Source organism: Schistocerca americana, chromosome 7 (assembly GCF_021461395.2).
Source record: "Schistocerca americana isolate TAMUIC-IGC-003095 chromosome 7, iqSchAmer2.1, whole genome shotgun sequence".
NCBI classification, from domain to species: domain Eukaryota; kingdom Metazoa; phylum Arthropoda; class Insecta; order Orthoptera; family Acrididae; genus Schistocerca; species Schistocerca americana.
In genome coordinates, this window is record NC_060125.1 from 133,271,067 (window position 1) to 133,295,246 (window position 24,180).

The following is a 24,180-nucleotide window of genomic DNA, read 5'->3' on the forward strand; positions in this document are numbered from 1 at the left end:
GCACAAGAATGATATTTTCTGAATCTGTGTTGGTTATGTACCAATAAGTCATTTTCTTCAAGGTGATTCATAATGTTCGAGTACAGTACATGCTCCAAAATCCTACTGCAAATTGAGGTCAGTGATATGGGTCTGTAATTCAAAGAAAGGCGCTATTGTGTCTGCATACTCTGAAAGGAACCTGATTGGTATACCATCTGGACTGGAAGACTTGCCTTTCTTATATGATCTGAGTTGTTTCACAACACCTAAGATATCTACTTTTATGTCACTCATGCTAACAGCTGTTCTGGTTTCGAGTTCTGGAATATTTACTTCATCTTCTTTCATGAAGCAATTATGGAAAACTGTATTTAGTAACTCCGCTCTAGTGGCACCGTCATTGGTAACATTTCCATCGCTATCGTGCAGTGATGGTATTGACTGTTTTTTGCCACTGGTGAACTTTACATGCGACGAGAATCTCTTTGGGTTTTCTATCATATGTTGAGGCAATGTTTCATTGTGGAAACTATTAAAAGCATCTTGCATTGATGTCCGCACTAAATTTCGAGCTTCCATGAAACTTAGCCAGTCTTGGGGATTTCGTATAGTTCTGAATTTGGCATGGTTTTTTCGTTGCTTCTGCAACAGTGTTCTGACGTGTTTTGTGTACCATGGTGGATAAGTCCCGTCTCTTATTAACTTATGTGGTATGAATCTATCTATTGCTGTCGATCTTTGAATTTGAGCCATAGCTGGTCTACATTTACATAATTAGCTTGGAAGGAAGGGAGACTCTCTCTTAGGAAGGCATCAAGCAAATTTTTATCTGCTGTTTTAAATCGATATATTTTGCATTTATTTTTAGTGGTTTTGGTTGATACGGTTTTGTGCCTCACTGCAATGACCTTATGTTCACTAATCACTGTATACGTCATGACACTCTCTATTAGATCAGGATTATTTGTGGCCAAGAGGTCAAGTGTGTTTTCGCAACCATTTACAATTCGTGTGGGCTCATGAGCTAATTGTTCAAAGTAATTCTCAGAGAAAGCATTTAGTACAATTTTGGAAGATGTTTTCTGTCTACCAGCGGCTTTGAACGTGTATTTTCGCCAACAAATCAAGGGTAGATTGAAGTCTCCATCGATTATAAGTGTACGAGTGGGGTACTTATTTGTAATGAGATTCAAGTTTTCTTTGAACCGTTCAGCTGTTATGTCATTTGAGTCAGGGAGGGGAGGGGGGGGGGGGGGGGGGGGGGTAGAAGGAGCCAATTATTAATTTGGTATGGCTGTTGAGTATAGCCTCTACCCATAGTATTCACAGGAACTATCAATTTCAACTTCACTACAAGATAAACTACTACCAACAGATACAAACACCCCACCACCTACTTTATTTAATCTATCCTTTCTGAACATGCTTTGTGCCTCTGTAAAATTTATCTCTGGCTTTAGCCAGCTTTCTGTCCCTATAACAATTTCAGCTTCAGTGCTTTCTATCAGTGCTTGAAGTTCTAGTACTTTTCCAACACAGCTACGACAATTTACAACTACAATACCGACTGTTGCTTGGTCGTTTCTTTGCCCTGTACCCTTTGAGACTGGAGCCCTTTTTGATCTTTCCTGAGACTGTCTAACCTAAAACACTGCCCAGTCCATGCCACACAGCCCCTGCTACCTGTGTAGCTGCCTCCTGTGTGTAGTGGACACCTGACCTATTTGGCGGAACCTGAAACCCCACCACCCTATGGCGCAAGTCGAGGAATCTGCAGCCTTCACGGTCGCAGAACTGTCTGGGCCTCTGATTCAGACCCTCCACTCAGCTTTGTGACAAAGGTCCGCAATTGGTCCTGTCGACGATGCTGCAGATGGTGAGCTCTGCCTTCATCTCACTAACAAGACTGGCAGTCTTTACCAACTCAGATAGCCACCGGAATATTTCTTGGATATGCACAAGCCATGTAGACTGTTGACAGACAATGGCCCACAGTTTATGAGTAAAGCCTTTAAAGAGTTTTTAGCATGGGAAAATGTTACACACATTACTACCTCCAAATACCATCCACAAATTAATCCTTGTGAATGTATCACGAGAGAAATCAGTAAGTTATGTAGGATGTACTGTTCAGACAGACATACAACTTGGGGACAGAAAATATCAGAGTTCCAAGTAATACATAATGAACTTCCATATCCGTATACTGGTTTACCTCCCATCGAAACAATGTAAGGTAAATTCATAGGCGACCCACTGTTGAAATTGTTTAAATGGCCAGACGATGATAATAAAAACACGGATACTACACAGACAATGTTGTAAAAGAAAATTTATAATGAGCAGCAGACAAATGGATGCACAAAAATATAATGAAAAAGCTATGACACCTAACTTTGATGTGGACAACTTGGTAATAATTAAGAACACCATAGCTCATTTTTGAAGAAAGAAACACACTAGTCTTTCCCACAGTATACCGGTCCTTACAAAGTTTTATATGTACCACATTTCAAAGCAGTTTTCTTGGTTGATTCAGAAAACAGCCAAGAAAAGGGATTCTACAACATTGATATGTTTAAGCAGTATAAGATGCCAAAAATTAAACATGAGAAAGAAACACAGTAACAACAATGATCATTCTTAATGGTGAAAGTGTGTAAACAAATACTGTCAACTGTTATTTAATAAGCTGCTAAGTATTCCTTTAGTGTAAGATCGCTGACCAAAGAGGCAGGTCACTTACCATCACATGGTAGAAACAGTGATTGGGTTTGTATGTGAAGTTTTTGGAGGGGGGAGATTAATCATGGGTAGTGATATAACCTCTATCAAGTATTGACTGATGGACAGACTGACTACAGAAATTATACTGACCATTGATGATGACTTATGTGAATAAACTTGCCTATTCTATCACATTTTATAGGAGTTTGTTAGGATCGGCTTTCATGGTTTCTGCAATGGTGAAGCTGTGGCAAGTCTGATCTGTAGGGCATGCCAAATAACATCTCTCTTTGCCACCATGATGAAGTATCTTGGCAGATAGTGTCTCTGGGTTGGGGGTGATAAGGGAATCCATCTATCGGGTACTGTCTTATTTTCTTCTTCAATCCTAAACTACCTGTCTCTCTATTTCTTTTTCTTACTTCTCCATTAGGAGTACCAAATCTATCTTTCCTCTGTCCATATGCAAAGTTCCTATCACAGGATCTCTTCTTTTACAGTCTATATAATAGAATTTACATCCTACAACAGTAGGAATGCTCTGGTGGGTGTTTCACACAAATAATCTTCATATAGAAATGACAAGCCAATGCTAAGAAGGAAAAGGAATTTTGGAGGGAGGAAAATAGACAGGAGAACTCCTAGTTGAAAAGCAGAAGATAGCTGGAGTTTCATCGAGGGTGCAGCCTTAAGATGATGTGAAGTGAATGAGGAGTAGTACTGTAGTACTCAGGAAAGTAATAGAAAAGGAGAGGGAGGTAGTTCATATTGGGAGTTATGGGTAAGTAATCCCCAAACAAGGGAGCTCGTGCCAGGTTTGGGTGGACCCAAGGAAGGGAGGACCCCAAACACTATATGGGTTAATCATACTCAAAGAAGGGAACTTATGCCAGGTTCTGATGGCCCCGTGGAAGGGAGGACCCCGACCCCTTTAGAGGAAAGGCGAGGTACATCATGCTCACTGGGCCTATGAAATTAGAGGAAAAGAGTAGTGAATCCCCAGAAAGATAGCCTACAGGGAGGAGGAATGCTTAAAGGTAATATTCGCGAAGAAAGGAATAAGGACCCTACTTAAGGGAGCATCTCCTCCAAACCGGATAATAAATTGAGAAAGTAAAAATTAGCTAACCTGTAGTTCCCCATGAGGATTTGAGTCTCTGCATAATCTGATGTTTTACCTTAAAATTGTATAAAACAATTGCTTTCTCCAAAGGCAAGAATACAAAATTAATGGACTTAATGTTTAAAGAGCTGAAAGTGCTCTGAAAGAAAGCAATGTAATTATGGTTCACTCTACGTCACTTTGCCATCCAAAGTAGAGGAGCTATTAAATATAATATAACAATCCACAAAAATTATAATTAGAGGATATGTATGTTTGTATTAGAGGATATGTATGTTTGTACTGACTGACTGTTAAGTGTGTGATCATGACATCCTTTCTCTTTTGTTAGTGGAGGGATATGCAGTGAACTATGCCATTCATTGAAGGGGATGTATCATGTACATCAAATACAGAGCTCGGAGTAAAGATGTGCATAATCGTAATTAGTTTGTAAACATCGGGCCACATACTGCGGAAAAATATTACTCAACTGGTGTGGAGCCTACCTGCTGAAAATCTCTGTGGAGCTAGGAGGAATGAAGGAGCTCTGGTATAATGGAAGATCTCTGGCACCAAGGAAGATGAATACAATGTATGTAAGTGATTGTTGTTTTATACTATTCACAAAATATTAATGATGTGCCTTTCAAACAGCAGTTAATAGTTGGTTCTGGGAATAGTAACTTCCCATGTAACATGTAACCAATTATACATATACAATATCCAAAGGTAATTAGAACCAGTCTACACTTTATTTAAGTAGAGAAGCAGTGTTTGGTTTATAGTCATTTCACTTACAGAAATCTGCAAGGAAGAAAGGAGTTCGTTGCCAAGGAGGAACAGGGCACAGCGCAGCTCAACCTTGAGATAAGTCACAAGAGTTGCAAGGCTGAATCTCTACACCAGTCTAGCAAGGGAGTGTTAAAGAGCCAAAGTTAGGTGTAGCTGCATGTGGTAATAGGTCTAGAACAGACATTGCCCAAGAAGTCAAAACATCACCATACAAGCTAATACAGCAGTCATCAGCTATTAATTAACATTCCAAAACTATTCCACAAAAGCCTACTTACATAGTTTCTAGAGCACGTATTAAGCGTATAGTATAGCTTCTTCATATCACTCACACTTGAAAAGACAAGATACGACATTTACAATGGACCCAGAGGCACTCAGTAATTGCTGTTCCCATACTTCATTCCAAAGCTGGATTTACGCATAGGTCAGGTAAGTCCAGCACTGGGCACTGAGAGGGAAGGAGGGTACTGCTGGGAGACCTTGATCAGGAAGACATGGTCACATATTCTCTCTCTCTCTCTCTCTCTCTCTCTCTCTCTCTCTCTCTCATAAACACACACACACACACACACACACACACACACACAAAGAAAAAAAAAAGAAAAGAAAAGAAAAGAAAAGACTACATGTAACCTGAAAATTTGATGATGCTTTGGTTGTCAGTTTTCATCATTACACATTTTAGCCTTTAAGTAATACACCCAACATGATGAGCGCTGTGAAGAAGCTGAGTGGTGTACAAATAAGAAATGATTGTTTTGCTTTTCACAGCATAAAGTTAACTTTTAAGTGTGGAGTCCCTGATATGTTTCTCTTAAGTAATTCCATTAGTTATTACATTTTTGTGGTATTGTATCTTCGCTCATTAGGGCAACCAAAAATGTAAGAAAACTATAAACACCAAAAAGTCAGAAACAAATGAGGTGTGTGCAACAGGCCTCTATCTGTATATCCAGTCCTACTCCCAACGCACATGGAATGTGAAGAAGCCCTAACAAGTGCTACAATCAGAAATACTCCATGTCATGCACTTCACAGTGATTTACAGAGAGCAGATGTAGATGTAGACAGACCAAAGAGCAAATAAAAATTGCTGCTCGTACATGCTTACTTTCACAAGGCACTGCGCGGCAATCACACCATCGACGGGAGATTCAGCAAATGGATCAAAGCTCCGGTCAGCTCTCCGCATAAAATCTGGCTTCAGTAGGTAGCCACAACGTGCATTGTATTCAAACTTTGACTCATTCAGCTGCATGGGTGTGTCAGGAGTCTGGAAGTTCAGTGACACCATCTGGCAGCCTGCATTCCAAAAGTCCTGGAAGTATTAAATTGCAGGTATAATGAAAATGGACATCACATTGATTGACTGTTCTGTTGGTTCTTGCTAGAATATTTCATATACTATGGATGAAAGACACACAACACTGGTCCAATATTACACAAGTGTTGTGGGTGTTCCATTCATAATGAAAATGGACATTGTGATGGATTTATTTTGGCATAAGAGATTTATTTTGAGCTGGTTCTTTTATTATTTATTGACAGAAATTTTGTATTATTGCTATATACTGGGTGTCTCTTCTAAGAGTCATCAGCTGCATTTTCTCTGATGTTTCTGGAGATATTTGCAATTTAGTTTATAGAAGTGTACCTCAAGTCAGTCCAAACAAATGTTGCTCACCACGTCTTTCATGTGATGCCCAGTGATGACAGGAAGTGTTGGTTTGTTTCCTGTTACAAACAAAATTATTTGTATAGCAGAATTTTACATGTCCATGCGATACAGCAGGCCCAAATTAGTCTACTATGGTGTTCATTTTATTGATATGTATTAACAGGGATGGCAGAACACAAAGAATAACCAGTAGTGCAGTAGAAATAGCACCTCCCTGCCCTGCACTGACTGCTACTGCCAAGCAGCAGTGCTGCTCAGTTGCAGCAGGAATACTTGTTATTATTTATGTTTAACTGTCCCTGTTAATACATAGTCATGAAACGAATATCACCTGAGATTTTTTTCGCCCACTCTATTGAATGAGAACTAAAACTAACTGATGCTTTCCATCGACTCTGGATGTTGCCTGAAAGAACTGATGTGCAGTATCCATTTGGTGTGACTCCACCTACTCACTGAAAAACCAAAATTGCAAATATCTGCTGAAACGCCAGAGAAAACAGGCCAAACTAGTCTTAGGAGAGACACACAGTATGTGACATTTCTGATTCTCTGACACTTTTTGCTTCCATCCAGTATGATAAATCATTCAAATGAAGTATTAATAATTTCATTTACAGTGCATATCAAATTCCAGTTTTTTTACAATTTTATATGTTCCCTGTTGAATAATTATCACACCCAACAGAATTATATGGCGGTTATACAATAAGCTAATAATTGTCATTTTTCATGACATAGTTTGATCAATAACTTGTATTTAAAGCTTTGTATTATTTGAAAATGATGTCTCCATTGCACAAGTGATGCAAAGTTTTGGAACAGTACATAATTTTTAAAATTGTAAAGTGTAACATTAATGTTATAATCTTTAATCACCAATAATTGCGTGGATATTCAAACACACTCACTTAGAAACAATAGCTGGTTACATGATAACAACACAGTACCTCTCATTCGACTGCCGTGACATGCGGCTGGCGCCGTTCGTAGCTAGGTGGCGCTCCCGCGCTTAGCCGAGTTGCGGAGCACCTCTATCGCCATTTGCGCGTACTGTCATGGCGGCACTGTTAAATGTCATGGCACTGTCACAACACTTTTCCCCCCTTGAAAAAAAAAAAAAACACTCACTTCCTTGGAGACATGGACAGTGCGGAGGCATCCATGGCCTCTTGTGAGGCCCCGAGAAGATCCCACGGAGAGACACGAGAGTATGATCGAAAATGTCCAGGACGGAAGCTCGTGCGTCGAACGTGCCTCCTGGATGAGATGGTGGGTGAAAACTCCGGAGCAGCATCCATAGGTGTCATGGACCTCGGGGTGTGCTCCAGCGAGATGGGTCCCGGCGAAGGCGGCGTCGCGACTAGGGCCAGTTCCGGTGTACTCGGAAGCGGTAGCGATGTTGGCTGCATCAACACATACGGTAGATCGGCAGCAGCGACAGGACTGGCTTCTCGGGCTGGTGGAGGCGAAGGAAGGGGCGGTGGCACCGGCGTGGTCACCACTCGTGGGCGCATCTGGTCATAATGGCGAAAAACCATGCCGTCATCCGTACGTATTTCACAAAGCCGGCGGCCGCGAAGAGCCTTGACCACCCCTGGAATCCATTTAGGGCGAGATCCATACCCTCGTGCCCACACATCGGTGCCCACTGAGTATTTTCCCGCACTAGGGGACACAGCACAAGGCCTGACAGGGTGCAGCAGAGTGCGCGGTTGGCGGCCATGCAAGAGTTCAGCAGGGCTGCGATCACCCAGAGGCGTGAAGCGATAAGAACTCAGAAATTGCAGCAGAGCGTCATCTGTGGAAAAATCACTAAGGAATTTTTTCATCTAGCTTTTGAAAGTGCGGACAAGGCGCTCGACCTCCCCATTCGACTGCGGATGGAAAGGCGATGCTGTAACATGATGAATCCCTTGTCCAGTACAAAAATCACGGAAGGCCTGCGAAGAGAACTGAGGGCCATTGTCCGTGACGATTGTGGATGGAAGACCTTCTAGCGCAAAGATTTTGGACAAAGCCAGCGTCGTCGCCGCAGTGGTGAGTGACGGAAACCGAACAGAAAATGGAAACTTTGAGAAGGCGTCAATCAACAGTAGCCAATAAGTACCGAGGAACGGGCCGGCAAAGTCAGCGTACACCCATTCCCATGGCTGCGCCAGATCAGGCCACGGAGAGAGCATTGTACGAGGTGCAGCCAGTTGTTGAGCACACTGACCACACGCAGCAACCATGTGGGTGATGTCCGAATCAATACTGGGCCAATAAACGTGCCTACGGGCCAGGGACTTAGTCCGAGAAATCCCCCAATGGCCGTCATGCAACAGTTTGAGAACATCTTTGCGAAGAGAGGCTGGCACCACGACCCGTGGAGATGCGCCATCCGTGGCCAGAAGAACAACACCATCATGAACAGACAGACAAAGGCGCAAGGCATGGTAGTAGCGAAGGGGATCCGATGCTCGGCCCTTGGTCCTGTCCGGCAAACCCCGTTAAACAAAACAGATCACCTGACGCAGGACCGGGTCCCACGCAGTAGCCGACGCAACCTGCGAACCTGTAAGTGGAAAACCCTCGACCGCACGACATTCGTCCTCATCAATGTAGAAACAGAGTACTTCATCACGATGGAAAACCGGGTCGTGGCCCATCAGCAATCGCGACAATGACTCAGCGTTGGCATGCTGGGCCATGGGGCGATAGGGAATCTCATAGTGAAAACGAGACAAGTATAAGGCCCAACGTTGCAGGCGGTGAGCTGCCTTATCCGGAAGCGACACCAATGGGCTGAACAGAGAGACTAGCAGCTTGTGGTCGGTGATGAGGTGAAACAAAAAAACGCTGAACTTTTTTAGAGCATAAATGATAGCGAGCGCCTCCTTTTCGATTTGAGAGTAACGCCGTTGCGCATCGTTGAGGGTCTTGGAAGCATAGGCGATGGGTCGTTCCGACCCATCCTCATACCGATGGGCGAGAACAGCCCCTAGGCCACACTGTGATGCGTCAGTCGCCAGAACCAAGTGCTGACCCGGACGGAATGTGGCAAGACAAGGCGCCGACTGCAAATGAGTCTTCAGGTGGACAAAAGCCTGCTCACACTCGTCGGACCAACAGAAAGGGACGTTTTCGCGTAACAGCTGATGCAGAGGATGAGCTACTGCCGCTGCGGATGTAATGAATTTGTGATAATAAGCAATCTTGCCTAGAAACGCCTGAAGTTCTTTGACCGTAGACGGCCGGGGTAGAGCGTTAATGGCCGCAACGTGCTGATGTAGAGGACGTATACCCTCACGGGACAAGTGGAAACCAAGATACACAATGGAGGGTTGGAAGAACTGTGACTTGTCCAGATTGCACTTCAACCCAGCCGAATGCGAAACCCGAAACAGTGAACGCAAATTGCGAAGGTGCTCCTCAGTGGAGGCCCCCGTGACAACAATGTCATCCAGATAGTTGATGCAGCCGGGAACGGAAGCCGTGAGCTGTTCCAAAAACCGCTGAAAAATGGCCGGCGCACTAGCGACGCCAAATGGTAACCGCTGGTACTGATACAACCCACAAGGAGTGTTGATGACGAGAAATTCCTTGGAAGAAGCATCCAACGGCAACTGATGGTACATCTCTGATAAGTCAAGTTTGGAAAAGAACTGGCCCCCAGCGAGCTTGGTGCATAACTCCTCAGGACGGGGAAGAGGATAAGTGTCAATGAGGCTCTGAGTGTTGAAGGTGGCTTTAAAATCACCACACAATCGCAGACTCCCGTTTGGTTTAGAAACCACCACGATTGGCGATGCCCATTCGCTGGATTTAACAGGAAGGAGAATCCCTGAAGCTGTTAACCTGTCTATCTCAGCCTTGACAGGTGCACGCAATGCCACCGGAATAGGGCGTGCCCGGAAAAACTTAGGGCAAGCTGTAGGTTTAAGAGTAATGTGGGCTTCAAAATCCTTGGCACGACCCAGACCAGCAAAGAACACGGACGAAAATTCAGAACACAATCCACCCAGCTGTTGATACGGAATATCCTCAGATATGAGGTGCACATCATCATCAATGGAGAACCCAAACAGCTGGAAAGCATCATAACTGAACAGGTTTTCAGTGCCCGCATGATCCACCACATAAAACGTGAGGGGCCTAACAACAGACTTGTAGGCAGTGGAAGCATCAAACTGGCCAATGATAGGAATTTTCTGTTTATTATAAGTTCTCAGATTTCGCGTAACTGGAGACAAGGGAGGGGAGCCCAACTCCAAATACGTGCGAGAATTAATGAGAGTTACTGCAGAGCCAGTGTCCACTTGCAAACGAATGTCTTTATCCAGAACACAAACAGTAACAAACAACTTATTTGTTTGAGAAAGCACACAGTTAACATCCATGTCCGATGCCTCGTCCTCGTCGACAGGAACTTTAGGGGACTGACACACAGAAGCAATGTGGCCTTTTTTCCTACATGAATTACACGTGGCCCAACGTTTTGGACACGCGGCCCTGTCATGCTGTACGAAACAACGTGGACAAGAAGGAAGTGCAGAACGAACCTGCTTCTGCGGTTGCTGTTTTTCTGCGAGCGTTGTGGCCCAACGCGACGTTGTTTACGCGAGTGAACCGCCGCCACATCTTCGTTCTCCTGTGAAACAGGCAAATTGTCTGTGTTGAAAGTTGACTGTACAGCACCTACATCACACCATGCGTCTATTTGCACGCCAGCAGCGTGAGACACTTCAAAGGATTGAGCGATGCTTAGAACTTCCGACAACGACAGGTTTGGCAGTTCTATGGCACGTTGCCGAACTTCTTTATCATGAGCAAGCCGTAGAATAGCATCCCTAACCATTGAATTAGCATAAGACTCATGATGAGTGTCCGTGACATTTCCTACTCAGACCGTGTAGTTCCGCCGCCCAAGCCCGGTAAGATTGATGGGGCTGTTTACGGCACCGGTAGAACGCCACGCGGGCGGCAACGACGTGGGTGTTGTTGCGGTAATAGGCAGACAATAAGTCACACATTTCTTGGAAGGACAGGGAGGCAGGTTCCCGCAGAGGGGCTAACTGAGATAGTAGCTGATAGATCCATGGGGAAATCCAAGATAGAAATAACAACTTACACTTAGGAGCGTCGACAACACCGAAAGCCAAGAAGTGTTGCCACAAACGCTTCTCATAATCCTCCCAGTCTTCAGTGGCCTCGTCATAAGGAGGGAATGGAGGCGGAGAAGAGGAAGACAGATGATGAGTAAGCGACGTCGACAACACCTGAATAGCAGCTGTCAGCTGTGTTTGTTGTTCAATGAGTGCTTGCATAAGCTGTTCCATGTCTGCCCCGTCACGAACACACAAATCCACAACGCAGTGAAAATATCCGACCTCGTCGCCAAAAAGTGTTATAACCTTTAATCACCAATAATTGCGTGGATATTCAAACACACTCACTTAGAAACAATAGCTGGTTACATGATAACAACTCAATATCTCTCATTCGACTGCTGTGCCGTGACATGCAGCCGGTGCCGTTCGTAGGTAGGTGGCACTCCCGCGCTCAGTCGAGTTGCGGAGCGCCTCTATCGGCGTTTGCGCTTACTGTCATGGCGGCACTGTTAAATGTCGTGGCACTGTCACAACAATTAATACCATCATTTTTATTTGCAGCAGATGAGTATCAGCAACGTAATGTAATTAAAATAATTTTTTTTATAAATTACTCAGGAGAATGTTGACATTAGTGCCATGAAAATCAAAATTACTACTTACATGTGAAATGTTATTTCTATTAAAATTACCTCATTGTAACAAGATAAATAATAATTTACCTGGACCAAATGAAGGTAATAATTATGAATGGAAGGAATTTATGTAAAATAAATAGTGTGTCGTATAACACTCTGCACTCTGGATTCAGTGTATACAAGAAACATAAGTAATGTATGGTGTATAGGGAGTACAACTGTGCAAAATAGACACAATGATGAAAGTTGTGAAAATTGTTTCAAGAACCACACAATTCATGGAAATGAGGAAAATGTGAAACATCTCATTTGCATCAAGACATTATAACATAAAAATGAAATGAGCATTTTGTAGCCAGGAATCATTCCCTAGAACATGGGAACAGCCATAACACAAGTGTAAAAGAAAGAAGCAGCTTTCACAGATAACTAGACTTGTCATTCACCTTGATTAAAGACTTACTAGCTGGTCTAAGTATTCCTCACATGTTTCAAGCAGAATATTCATCGCATATGTTTATATTATGATCTTGTTAAATATTGTTATATAGCAATTTTCATTTTCACAAGTGGTGGTGGTTGTGGGGATGTTTAAGGGGGACTAAACAGCTAAGGTCATCAGTCCCCCAGTCCAAAAACAGGCGAGACACAAATGCACGAAGCAGGTAAAACCCCAAGGGGAAGGAGACTCCCCCCCAGGCCCTAAAAGAACACAAATACGGTAACGAACACTACAGACACGAAGACACCAGACAAAAAGAAACAGAACAAAAGAAGATGACCAGAGACTGGTTGACTGACCATGACAACAAAAAAGGGAAAGAGTCAACCAACCGACTACACGCTAAAAGCTGCAACCAAATATGAGAGACTCGAGGACAAGAGACACACAAAGGGAAAGGTGCAGGACCACTCTAAATGGAACCATAAAAAGGACTACCACGCATAAAATTTAAAACGTCGTCAGGCATGGAGGCATTGTCACATAAAGCCAAAGGCAAAGTGCCCGGAAGATGAAAAGACTGCCAGAGGGGGCGCAGTCGGGGACACTCTAACAAGATGTGGGCGACCGTCAGCCGGGACCCACACCGACACGGGGGGGATCCTCCTGACGCAAAAGATGGCTGTGCGTCAGGTATGTATGGCCGATGCGGAGCCGACACAGGATAACAGAGTCCCTGCGAGAAGACCGCAGGGAGGAGCGCCACACATCGGTCGTCTCCTTGACAGCCCGCAGTTTATTAGGCGCTGTCATGCCTCGCCACTCAGCAGACCACATCCCAAGCACCTTACGGCACAACACCAGCTGCTGATCACGAGCTGTGAGGCCGATCTCCAAAGCTGGGGCGTCGATCGCCCCTTTGGCCAGCCTGTCAACATGTTCGTTCCCCGGGATGCCAACATGACCTGGCGTCCAAACCAAGACCACCGAACGACCAGAACGGGCAATGGCGAAAACAGACTCCTGAATAGAGGACACCAGAGGAGAAGAGGGATAGCAGTGGACGATGGCCTGAAGGCTGCTCAGGGAGTCACTGCAGATGACGATGGACCGACCTGAGCAGAAACGCATATGCTCAAGAGCGCGCAATATGGCCACCAGCTCTGCAGTAAAAATACTGCAGCCAGCCGGCAAGGAGTGCTGCTCAACATGGGCAGCGTGAGCAAAAGCGTAGGCAGTGCGACCATCAACCAGGGAACCATCAGTGTACACTCCTGGAAATGGAAAAAAGAACACATTGACACCGGTGTGTCAGACCCACCATACTTGCTCCGGACACTGCGAGAGGGCTGTACAAACAATGATCACACGCACGGCACAGCGGACACACCAGGAACCACGGTGTTGGCCGTCGAATGGCGCTAGCTGCGCAGCATTTGTGCATCGCCGCCGTCAGTGTCAGCCAGTTTGCCGTGGCATACGGAGCTCCATCGCAGTCTTTAACACTGGTAGCATGCCGCGACAGCGTGGACGTGAACCGTATGTGCAGTTGACGGACTTTGAGCGAGGGCATATAGTGGGCATGCGGGAGGCCGGGTGGACGTACCGCCGAATTGCTCAACACGAGGGGCGTGAGGTCTCCACAGTACATCGATGTTGTCGCCAGTGGTCGGCGGAAGGTGCACGTGCCCGTCGACCTGGGACCGGATCGCAGAGACGCACGGATGCACGCCAAGACCGTAGGATCCTACGCAGTGCCGTAGAGGACCGCACCGCCACTTCCCAGCAAATTAGGGACACTGTTGCTCCTGGGGTATCGGCGAGGACCATTCGCAACCGTCTCCATGAAGCTGGGCTATGGTCCCGCACACCGTTAGGCCGTCTTCCGCTCACGCCCCAACATCGTGCAGCCCGCCTCCAGCGGTGTCGCGACAGGCGTGAATGGAGGGACGAATGGAGACGTGTCGTCTTCAGCGATGAGAGTCGCTTCTGCCTTGGTGCCAATGATGGTCGTATGCGTGTTTGGCGCCGTGCAGGTGAGCGCCACAATCAGGACTGCATACGACAGAGGCACACAGGGCCAACACCCGGCATCATGGTGTGGGGAGCAATCTCCTACACTGGCCGTACACCACTGGTGATCGTCGAGGGGACACTGAATAGTGCACGGTACATCCAAACCGTCATCGAACCCATCGTTCTACCATTCCTAGACCGGCAAGGGAACTTGCTGTTCCAACAGGACAATGCACGTCCGCATGTATCCCGTGCCACCCAACGTGCTCTAGAAGGTGTAAGTCAACTACCCTGGCCAGCAAGATCTCCAGATCTGTCCCCCATTGAGCATGTTTGGGACTGGATGAAGCGTCGTCTCACGCGGTCTGCACGTCCAGCACGAACGCTGGTCCAACTGAGGCGCCAGGTGGAAATGGCATGGCAAGCCGTTCCACAGGACTACATCCAGCATCTCTACGATCGTCTCCATGGGAGAATAGCAGCCTGCATTGCTGCGAAAGGTGGATATACACTGTACTAGTGCCGACATTGTGCATGCTCTGTTGCCTGTGTCTATGTACCTGTGGTTCTGTCAGTGTGATCATGTGATGTATCTGACCCCAGGAATGTGTCAATAAAGTTTCCCCTTCCTGGGACAATGAATTCACGGTGTTCTTATTTCAATTTCCAGGAGTGTAGACAGTCTCACAGTCCGAAAATGAGGCGAGGAGCACAAGAAAACGGCGACGGAGGGCCACAGGCGGAACCGAGTCCTTGGGTCCCTGTGCCAAATCCAGACGGACGGACGGCCGGGACAAACACCAGGGAGGCGTAGGTGCACGGACCCGGAAGGGAGGCAGAAGAGGGAATGACCCCAGTTCTGACAGCAGGGACTGGACATGGACAGCTACGGAAAGCCCAGACCTAGGTCGCCGTTCGGGCAGATGGAGGACCATGGCAGGGAAAAGCAGGCGACGATTGGGATGGCCTGGCGAGCAATGCACGTGGACAGCATAGTCGGCGAGCAGACGATGGCGGCGAATCCACAGCGGGGGAATCCCTGCCTCCACCAGTAGACTATCCACGGGGCTGGTGCGAAAAGCGCCAGTTGCAAGCCGAACCCCACAGTGGTGTATGGGGTCTAACAACTTCAACACTGAGGGTGACGCAGACCCATAGGCCAGGCTCCCATAATCAAGCCGGGACTGCACAAGGGCTCTGTACAATCGCAGCAGCGTGCAGCGATTTGCACCCCAAGACGTGTGGCTAAGGCAGCGGAGGGCGTTGAGGTGCCGCCAGCATTTTTGCTTCAGATGAGTAACATGAGGAACCCAAGTGAGCCGGGCATCAAACACGAGTCCCAAGAAGCAGCAAGTGACCACCACTTCAAGCAGGTGGCCGTCGAGGGAAAGTTCAGGATGAGGGTGGACCGTCCGACGCCTGCAGAAGTGCATAACTCGAGTCTTGGCAGCAGAGAACTGAAAACCATGAGTCAGAGCCCATGATGCTGCCTTGCGAACGACGACTTGCAGCCTGCATTCGGCGACTCCCGTAGTCGTGGAGCTAAATGAGATGCAGAAGTCGTCGGCATACAAAGAAGGAGACACCGACGACCCCACTGCTGCAGCCAGACCATTAATGGCCACTAGAAATAAGGAGACCCTATTTTCCTGTATATAAGAGGAACTAGAGGTGGCACCAACTTGCACTCGGAAAGAGCGGCACAATAAAAAGCTTTGAAGAAAAGCCGGGAGCCGACCACGAAGACCCCACTCATGCAACGTGGCGAGGATATGATGCCTCCATGTGGTGTCATACGCCTTCCGCAGATCGAAAAATACAGCAACGAGATGCTGACGTTGGGCAAAGGCCGTACGAATAGCAGATACCAGCCACACCAAATTGTCAGTGGCAGACCGGCCCCGACGGAAGCCACCCTGGGATGGAGCGAGGAGACCGCGCGACTCAAGGACCCAACACAAACGCCGCCCCACCATACGTTCGAGCAATTTGCACAAAACGTTGGTGAGGGTAATGGGACGATAGCTGTCCACCGCCAGTGGGTCCGCACCGGGCTTCAAGATGGGGACAATAAGACCCTCTCGCCATTGCGATGGGAACATGCCCTCGCTCCAAATGCGGTTAAAGATGGTGAGGATGTGTCTCTGGCAGTCCCTGGAGAGATGCTTCAGCATCTGTGCGTGGATGCAGTCCGGTCCTGGTGCTGTATCAGGGAAATCGGCGAGGGCAGCGAGGAATTCCCTCTCGCTGAAAGGAGCACTGTATTTTTCAGGACGACGTGTGCGGAACGATAACGGCGTCTGCTCGGCTCGCTTCTTGAGAGAGCGAAAGGCGGGGGGATAAGTTGCAGTTGCAGAGCTCTTAGCAAAGTGCGCAGCAAGGTGTTCAGCAATGGCGGCAGCGTCCGTGCAGACAGCGCCGTCCAAGGAGATCCCAGGGACACCCATAGGGGTCTGGTATCCATAAATCCGCCGGATCCGGGACCACACGAGCGAGGGGGAGACATGGGAGCCCAAGGATGAGACATAACTCCCCCAGCACTCCTGCTTACGTTGTGCAATAGGACGACGGGCCAAGGCACGGAGCCTCTTAAAGGCGATGAGGGTCTCTAGAGACGGGTGCTGCCTATGACGATGGAGAGCCCGCCGACGGTCGCGAATAGCCTCAGCAATCTCCGGCGACCACCAGGGTACAGCCTTCCTCCGAGGGAGGCCAGAAGAGCGGGGGATGGCAGCCTCGGCCGCCGAAATAATTGACGTTGTTAAGACGCGGACCACCTCGTCAATGTCACCCTGTGGGGGAGACTCAATGGTTGCAGTGGAAGTAAAAGCCGCCCAGTCAGCCCTATGGAGAGCCCAGCGGGGCAGGCGCCCAGAAGAACGACACTGGGGTAGTGACAAATAGATGGGAAAATGGTCACTACCGCACAGGTCAGGGTGCACCCTCCAGTGGAGGGATGGGACAAGTCCGGGGCTGCAAAGAGAGAGATCGATGGCCGAGAACGAGCCATGGGCCACACTGAAATGCGTGGGAGCACCGGTGTTCAAGAGGCTAAGGTCGAGCTGAGCCAACAAATGCTCCACGGCCTGACCGCGGTCATCAGAGACAGTCCCACCCCATAGAGGGTTGTGGGCATTGAAATCACCCAGAAGCAGCAATGGTGGCGGGAGTTGAGCCAGCAGCGCAGCCAAGACATGTCGGGGGAGCTCCCCATCCGGAGAAATGTAAACAGAGCAAACAGTAATAGCCGACGAGAGCTCAACCCTGGCAGCAACTGCCTCTAAAGGCGTCTGAAGGGGTACTGGCGAGCTACAGACAGAGTGGTGAACAAAGAGGCAAACCACACCTGACGCTCGTTGACAGGCAGCACAGTTCTTATAGTATCCCCGATAACCGCGAAGGGCGGGGGTCCGCAGTGCAGGAAACCAAGTTTCCTGCAGAGCAATGCAGAGACCAGGGGAAACACTCAGAAGCATCCGGAGCTCAGGCAGGTGGCGGAAATAACCGCCGCAGTTCCATTGGAGAATGGAAGCAAGAAGGGACTGGGAGGGCGTGAATGCGACTAAGAGGCAGACAGTACTTCAGAGCCAACTGCCGTCACCGGGGGAGAGTCAGCTGAGTCGACAGGAGAGGCCGCCAAGGGTTCCGTGAGGGTGAGATCCGCGGCAGAGGCGAGGATCTCCACCTCATCCCCGGAGCCAGTACTACGTACAGCAGGCAGTGCTGAAACCGCCGGAACGTCCTTCTTCTTGGACACATGCCGTTCCTTCTTCTCACATCGGCCCTTAGGGTGAGAGGGCTGGGAGAGCTTCTCTGAAGGAGCGTCAGAGGCTGACGATGACGCAGAAGCCCTACGACCAGCACGTGGCGGAACCTTCAGCCACTGGCTGACATCTGGCTGGGAAGGAGAAGAAACGGAGGAAGGGAGAGCCCCGAGGGACCCCTTCCGCGAGAGAGGAACCGGCGGAGGCAACGCCGGTGGAGAAGGAGGGGGAGGGATCGAGCCTCCCGGTTGTGGAGCAGATGTCACTCCCGAAGTAAGCGTGGGGGGAGCGACAGAAGAGGGTTTGCCCCCAACTGCTAAGGGGGCAACAGAGGAAGGCTTGCCCCCAGACACGAGGGGGGCAGACAGAGATGCACGGCCCCGAGGGCCCACTGAAGGCGGCACAGATGAGGCGACAACCGTCACTCGCGTGGGCGACGATAATGTGGCTGCAGCATAAGATGTTCGAATGGAAGCAGGATACAACCTTTCATATTTCAGTTTTGCCTCTCGATAAGTAAGCCGGTCCAGGGTCTTAAATTCCATGATCTTCCGCTCCTTATGAAGAACGGGGCAATCCGGCGAGCATGGAGAGTGGTGCTCCCCACAGTTGACACATACAGGCGGAGGCGCACATGGAGAATCGGGATGAGAGGGGCGTCCGCAATCACGACATGTAGCGCTGGATGGGCAACGGGAGGACGTATGCCCAAACTTCCAGCACTGGAAGCACCGCATCGGGGGAGGGACGTATGGCTTCACATCGCAACGGTAAACCATCACCTTGACCTTCTCGGGCAAGACATCACCCTCGAAGGCCAAGATAAAGGCACCGGTGGCCACCCTGTTAGTCTTGGGTCCTCTACGTACACGACGGACAAAATGTACACCACGTCGTTCCAAGTCGGCTCTCAGCTCGTCATCGGATTGCAACAAGAGGTCACGATGGTAAATAATTCCCTGGACCATATTTAAGCTACTGTGGGGAGTGACGGTAACAGGGACGTCACCCAGCTTATCACACAAGAGCAACGCTTGTGACTGGGCTGGGGAGGACGTCTTGAGGAGGATGGACCCATTCCTCATTTTAGACAACCCCGCCACTTCCCCAAACTTATCCTCCAGGTGTTCCACAAAAAACAGAGGCTTCGTCGTAAGAAAGGAGTCACCATCAGTCCTGCTGCAGACAAGGTATTGCGGTAGTAAGGCTCCCGCTTGGCACTAGATCAGCGTCCCTCCCATGGCGCAGCCAACGAGGGGAACGACTGAGGGTCATATTGTGCAGCATCAAAGTCTACTCTACCTCGCTTAGAGACGCTGGTGGCCGTGCGACCACCAGCTTGGTGTGATTTATTGCGCTTCATTGCGCCACATCTGCCCAGATGCCACCTACTCCGAACGAGGGCTCTCCCCAATGGCGCCACCCAGCCAAAGCAACGGGTACCTGGCCGATATCCCGTTGCCCGGAGTCCCCGTGCCCCAGACAAGATGGGCACATACTCCTTGGCATGCATGGGGAGGAAACAGCCCTGGCATCTGTAGTGCGATCCCTGCGTGGTCAGGGGGCTACCACCAAGAGGGTACATGACGACCCCACCACAACGGACTGGCTACCGTGCTGGATTTTAGGTGTTGAAAGGGTTCACAGTTGTCGTAGGCGCTAAGAAGAAGAGTGCGCACAAGGCGAGAAGGAGACAACCCAGAAGATGTTGGGCGTAGTCCCCCCCCACACAACAATAGGTAACATGCAAGATGGTGGAGCAAGATGGACCAATAGAAAAACACCACGTAAGGTGTCCTTCCCCAAATGGCACGCACTAACAACGGAAATTTGGAAAATAAAGGAGGTCAAACCCAAGAGGGGACCATCACAGAAGGCCGAAACGTTTGAGACTCCTTTTAGTCGCCTCTTACGACAGGCAGGAATACCGCGTGCCTATTCTTACCCCCGAACCCGCAGGGGGTTTTTCACAAGTACTGACAGTGGTGGAGGTGTGTCATGGCAGTTATCAGAATAATTCTTGTAAGAGATATGGTTATATTTGTGGCAACTATCGACCAAGTTGCGTGTAATATCTTTGTTTTGCCAAGCTCTTTGTGGCAGCCTGTGGTCGCGCTTGAAAGTTTACACACATGGAGAGTGACCAAGAATGTATTTAACTGTATATGTGTGCTTCTGAGTAATAAAATAGTGTTTATTACATGTGGTATAGTGTGCATCATTGGATCCTGCAGTCCTACAACACTAAAACCCATACTGGTGACCCTAAATTTTGTTTACGAGTGCTAGAACGAACTTTCGTACCATCGAGCAGTACACAATGGATCGCTTGCCGCCCACCACACCGTGCACGTGCCAACTAAGTTTCCCAACGGACGCTTTGGCAGGGTTTTCCAATTATCCACCATGTGTTCGTAATAGTTCAACGCAGTTTCCAAACACACCTACTAGCAGTACGCAACAGGACAGTGCTTCTGCATTCTCACCCCCACATGTGGTGGCATCAGGTGCGAACAATAACTTTCCGATATCGTACGTGAGTCAGCAGTCATGTGGCAGTGTTCTGTACCAACAGAACGTTTTTCACGCACAAAGCTTTGAATACAAATGTTTTATGTCGAGTATGAACTTCCCACGTGTTCCGAGTGCTCAACAACGGCTGGTGCAATTTGCTCAAACCCCAGTGACTATGTTTGCGGGTTTCCCAAGTGCCAGTGTGAACTTTCCACCCGAATCAGTGGCGGTACAAATCGATCTGGACGCCCAAGTTGGGAAATGTCATGTCTGTCCCGGAACCCCACAGTTTGCACCCCCCCCCCCCCCCCCCCCCACACCCACACACAAACACACACTACCTGCGTCCACTTTACGAGTGTTTCCGGCAGCACACGCCGTTCCTGCCGCATTGATCATGTGTGTTCAACAAACATTAGGTGAGTTTAACATTTTTAATGCACCTGTAGGGGAGGGGCCCAGAAACTGTACTCCATCATTCTCCGCAGATCGGTCGACTATGGTTGACTCTACCGCGCCGGTCTATTCTATGCCTGTCGACGTTACTTCAGCGAATGCACGATTCACTGATTTACCAACAAAGGTCGAGCCAGCCATGCCTATCGTGCTGCGTGTCACTGACAGCGTCAGAAGCTGGTACACTGCTACTGCACCCGAGCCAATTAGGCTGCACAACTATGGACAGGGAGTGACAGTTCCTAATACACAGTTATGTCAAGACATCCCCATCCGTTGGCCAAAGCTACCACCCCTTTGCAAGGACCACCCACACACATGGTTTGCCTTGGTCGACCACGCCCTGCAGCTACATGGCGTCGCCGATGACAATTCACAGTTCCTTTGCCTAGTATGTCACCTCCATGATGAACTGGACCTGATCTGTGATATTGTGGCTTCGCCTCCTACTACAGACAAATATGCATTCGCCCGATGCACCATCCTCAAGCGACTGTCCACATCGACAGAGGAAGCTATCCGCCTCATCAGTCATGAATCGCTGGGTTCCCGATCCCTGTCGCAGCTCTAGTGTCATCTCCGCACCATGACAGACACACATCACATGCCAGATGTTACACTTTGGTCCATCTGGTTGCTCGGAAGTTCAAATTCAACTTCTCCATGTGACTTCAGCCCCACTAGATGCCAAACTGAAGATCGCAGACCAGGTATACAACATTCTGCCCGCCCAGCATACTCCGGCCTCAGAGTTTGGCACACCTGCACTGCAGCTTCCAACGTGCGGTACAGAGTGCACACGACTCGCTCCGCGCATGCGCGCGGACCCAATGCCGCCTGGCAGCCTCTGCCGTAACTCCTCTCACACCAGTACTACTACAATGCCACCACCGGAGGAACCTGCAAACAAGACCCTCCCCCCCTCCACCATCAGTTTGACCTCAGCCAGCACGCCGAACGATGCCACGCACTATCCCAATTGGTGTTATTTCCATTCCCGCTATGGCGATGTGGCTAAGAAGTGTCGTTCTCCATGTGCGTTCCCAAACTAATAACGTGACCCAATTCAGGCGCCACGGGCCGCGTTTCACCGCACAGATGCCTCTCACTTAATACTTCATCACCTCATGCACCAAGACGCTTGTATGTGAAAGATGCAGTGTCTCCCCTTTCATTTCTAGTCGACACGGGGGCCGAGGTTAGTGTGATAACTTTGTCCGCAGGTATTAAATTCGAGCGTCAGTCTTGCCCCCTGCTTCAAGCTGCCAATAAGTCCCTGATTCCATGGCATGGAATAACTAATTTAAGCCCTAAACTGCAGGACATTAACACTCCCTTACAGTGGACTTTCATTATCGCAGAGGTGGACGAACCCGTGTCCGGGGTAGATTTTCTCTTAGCCCATGCACTGTCACCCAATCTACAACGAGGTACACTAACCATCAACTCAACAGACTGTACCACTGGTTCAGGTATCTCTTCCCTCTCATCTGAAAGCGCCACTCTATTGTGTGAGCTAACTGAAACCGCTGTTGCAGTGCCCTCTCTTAGATCACACAATGACTAACTTCGAGACAGCAATGAAGCCCTCTACCTATGCATCGCCACCGTGCAAACCAAGCTCATGGATGGTCGTAAGCAGGTCACTCAGCTGTTACATATGGCCATACCTCCAACCCCTGCACCACTTCCTCACACCTGCTGCCAACGCCACGCGACGTTTCTACTGCCGGACAAAATCTGTGCCCGCGACACTACCAAGAACCTCACCGAGCTCTACAACAAGGACTACCAGTAGGTGACCGCCACAGCTGCTGACCCACCGACCTTGGACACACAAGCATGTGCATTGCAGATTACTCATACTGCATCAGATGCGGGTCCATCATCCCCATCGGTGTTCAGGATCAACAATGGTACTGTCCACAGAATCAATACCACAGAAGGCCCACCGGTATGTGGAAAGGCTAGGCGTTTGAATCCGGAAAAATTTAAACATGCCAAAGCTATTCCCTAAAAGATTACCTACGCCTAAGAAGACGAGGAATATACAAGTTCCTGTGTCAGTGTGGGTCATCATTTATAGGCCACATGTGTCACCCTGTTAAAGACAGATGTGACTAACAGGCCCCATTGCCAATCAAGACCTTTTATTGAAAGCTTTTATTATTACTACATGAACTATAAAATTCTTAGCTGTTGTCAATGAATGTTATGTTCTCACCACATTCAGTAACAGATTGAGTGTTGTCAACATAATATCATGTAGCACACATCAGCAAGAAGAAAAGTGAATGTGAATATGTCATCTCATGCTGAGTATTTAAACTAAAAGCTGTCAATTATAAAATAAACACTTTAGAAGTAGTTAATATCTTAATGTTTCACAACAGCAGAGTTTCATGGGGTATGTAACATGTATGCAAAAAGATATAAACAGCATAGAGGATAAGAATGCAAAGTACAGATTTTACCACAGAGATATGATTTACAATATAACAGCTCACCCAGTTCATTGAGCATAAGGCTACAGTACTGTACCTGTGGCATGTAGTTCGATGAATTGACACGGAGTCCCTTAGGATAGATGCGGCTCAGTTGCCGTTTGTTGTAATCAACAAACTCGATAGCCTGAGACTCCACATACTGAAGGCCATCCCTTTCCTCAAAAGATGACATATGGTAGTGTATATTGTTCTCTGGAAATGTAATGTCAATCCCACTCTTAGTATTATTTAAGTGGAACACGCACAATCAGTATGGTAAAAGTAAACATAAACATGTGTCACCCAAAACTTCAAACCTATTTCTTCATACACTGATGAGCCCAAACATTATGACCACCTGCTCAATACCATATTGCTTCACCTTTGGAATACACAGTGATTCTATGTGGCATGGATTTAACAAGTCCTCAGTAGGTTTCTAGAGGTAAGTGGGACAGATTTCTCTACACAGGTCACAAATCCG

The 24,180-nt window shown here is 48.2% G+C and overlaps 1 protein-coding gene across 1 annotated transcript in view; it reads right to left on the reverse strand.

The window, feature by feature from the left end:
* LOC124621921 (1-phosphatidylinositol 4,5-bisphosphate phosphodiesterase-like) overlaps positions 1 to 24,180 on the reverse strand; it is a 603,554-nt gene that overhangs the window by 184,744 nt on the left and 394,630 nt on the right. Inside the window, exons 14-15 of the mRNA XM_047147427.1 lie at positions 23,752 to 23,909; positions 5,721 to 5,927 (exon numbers count right to left, since the gene is read on the reverse strand). Coding sequence (XP_047003383.1) covers positions 5,721 to 5,927; positions 23,752 to 23,909 — 365 coding nt within the window. The remainder of the gene's footprint in view (positions 1 to 5,720; positions 5,928 to 23,751; positions 23,910 to 24,180) is intronic.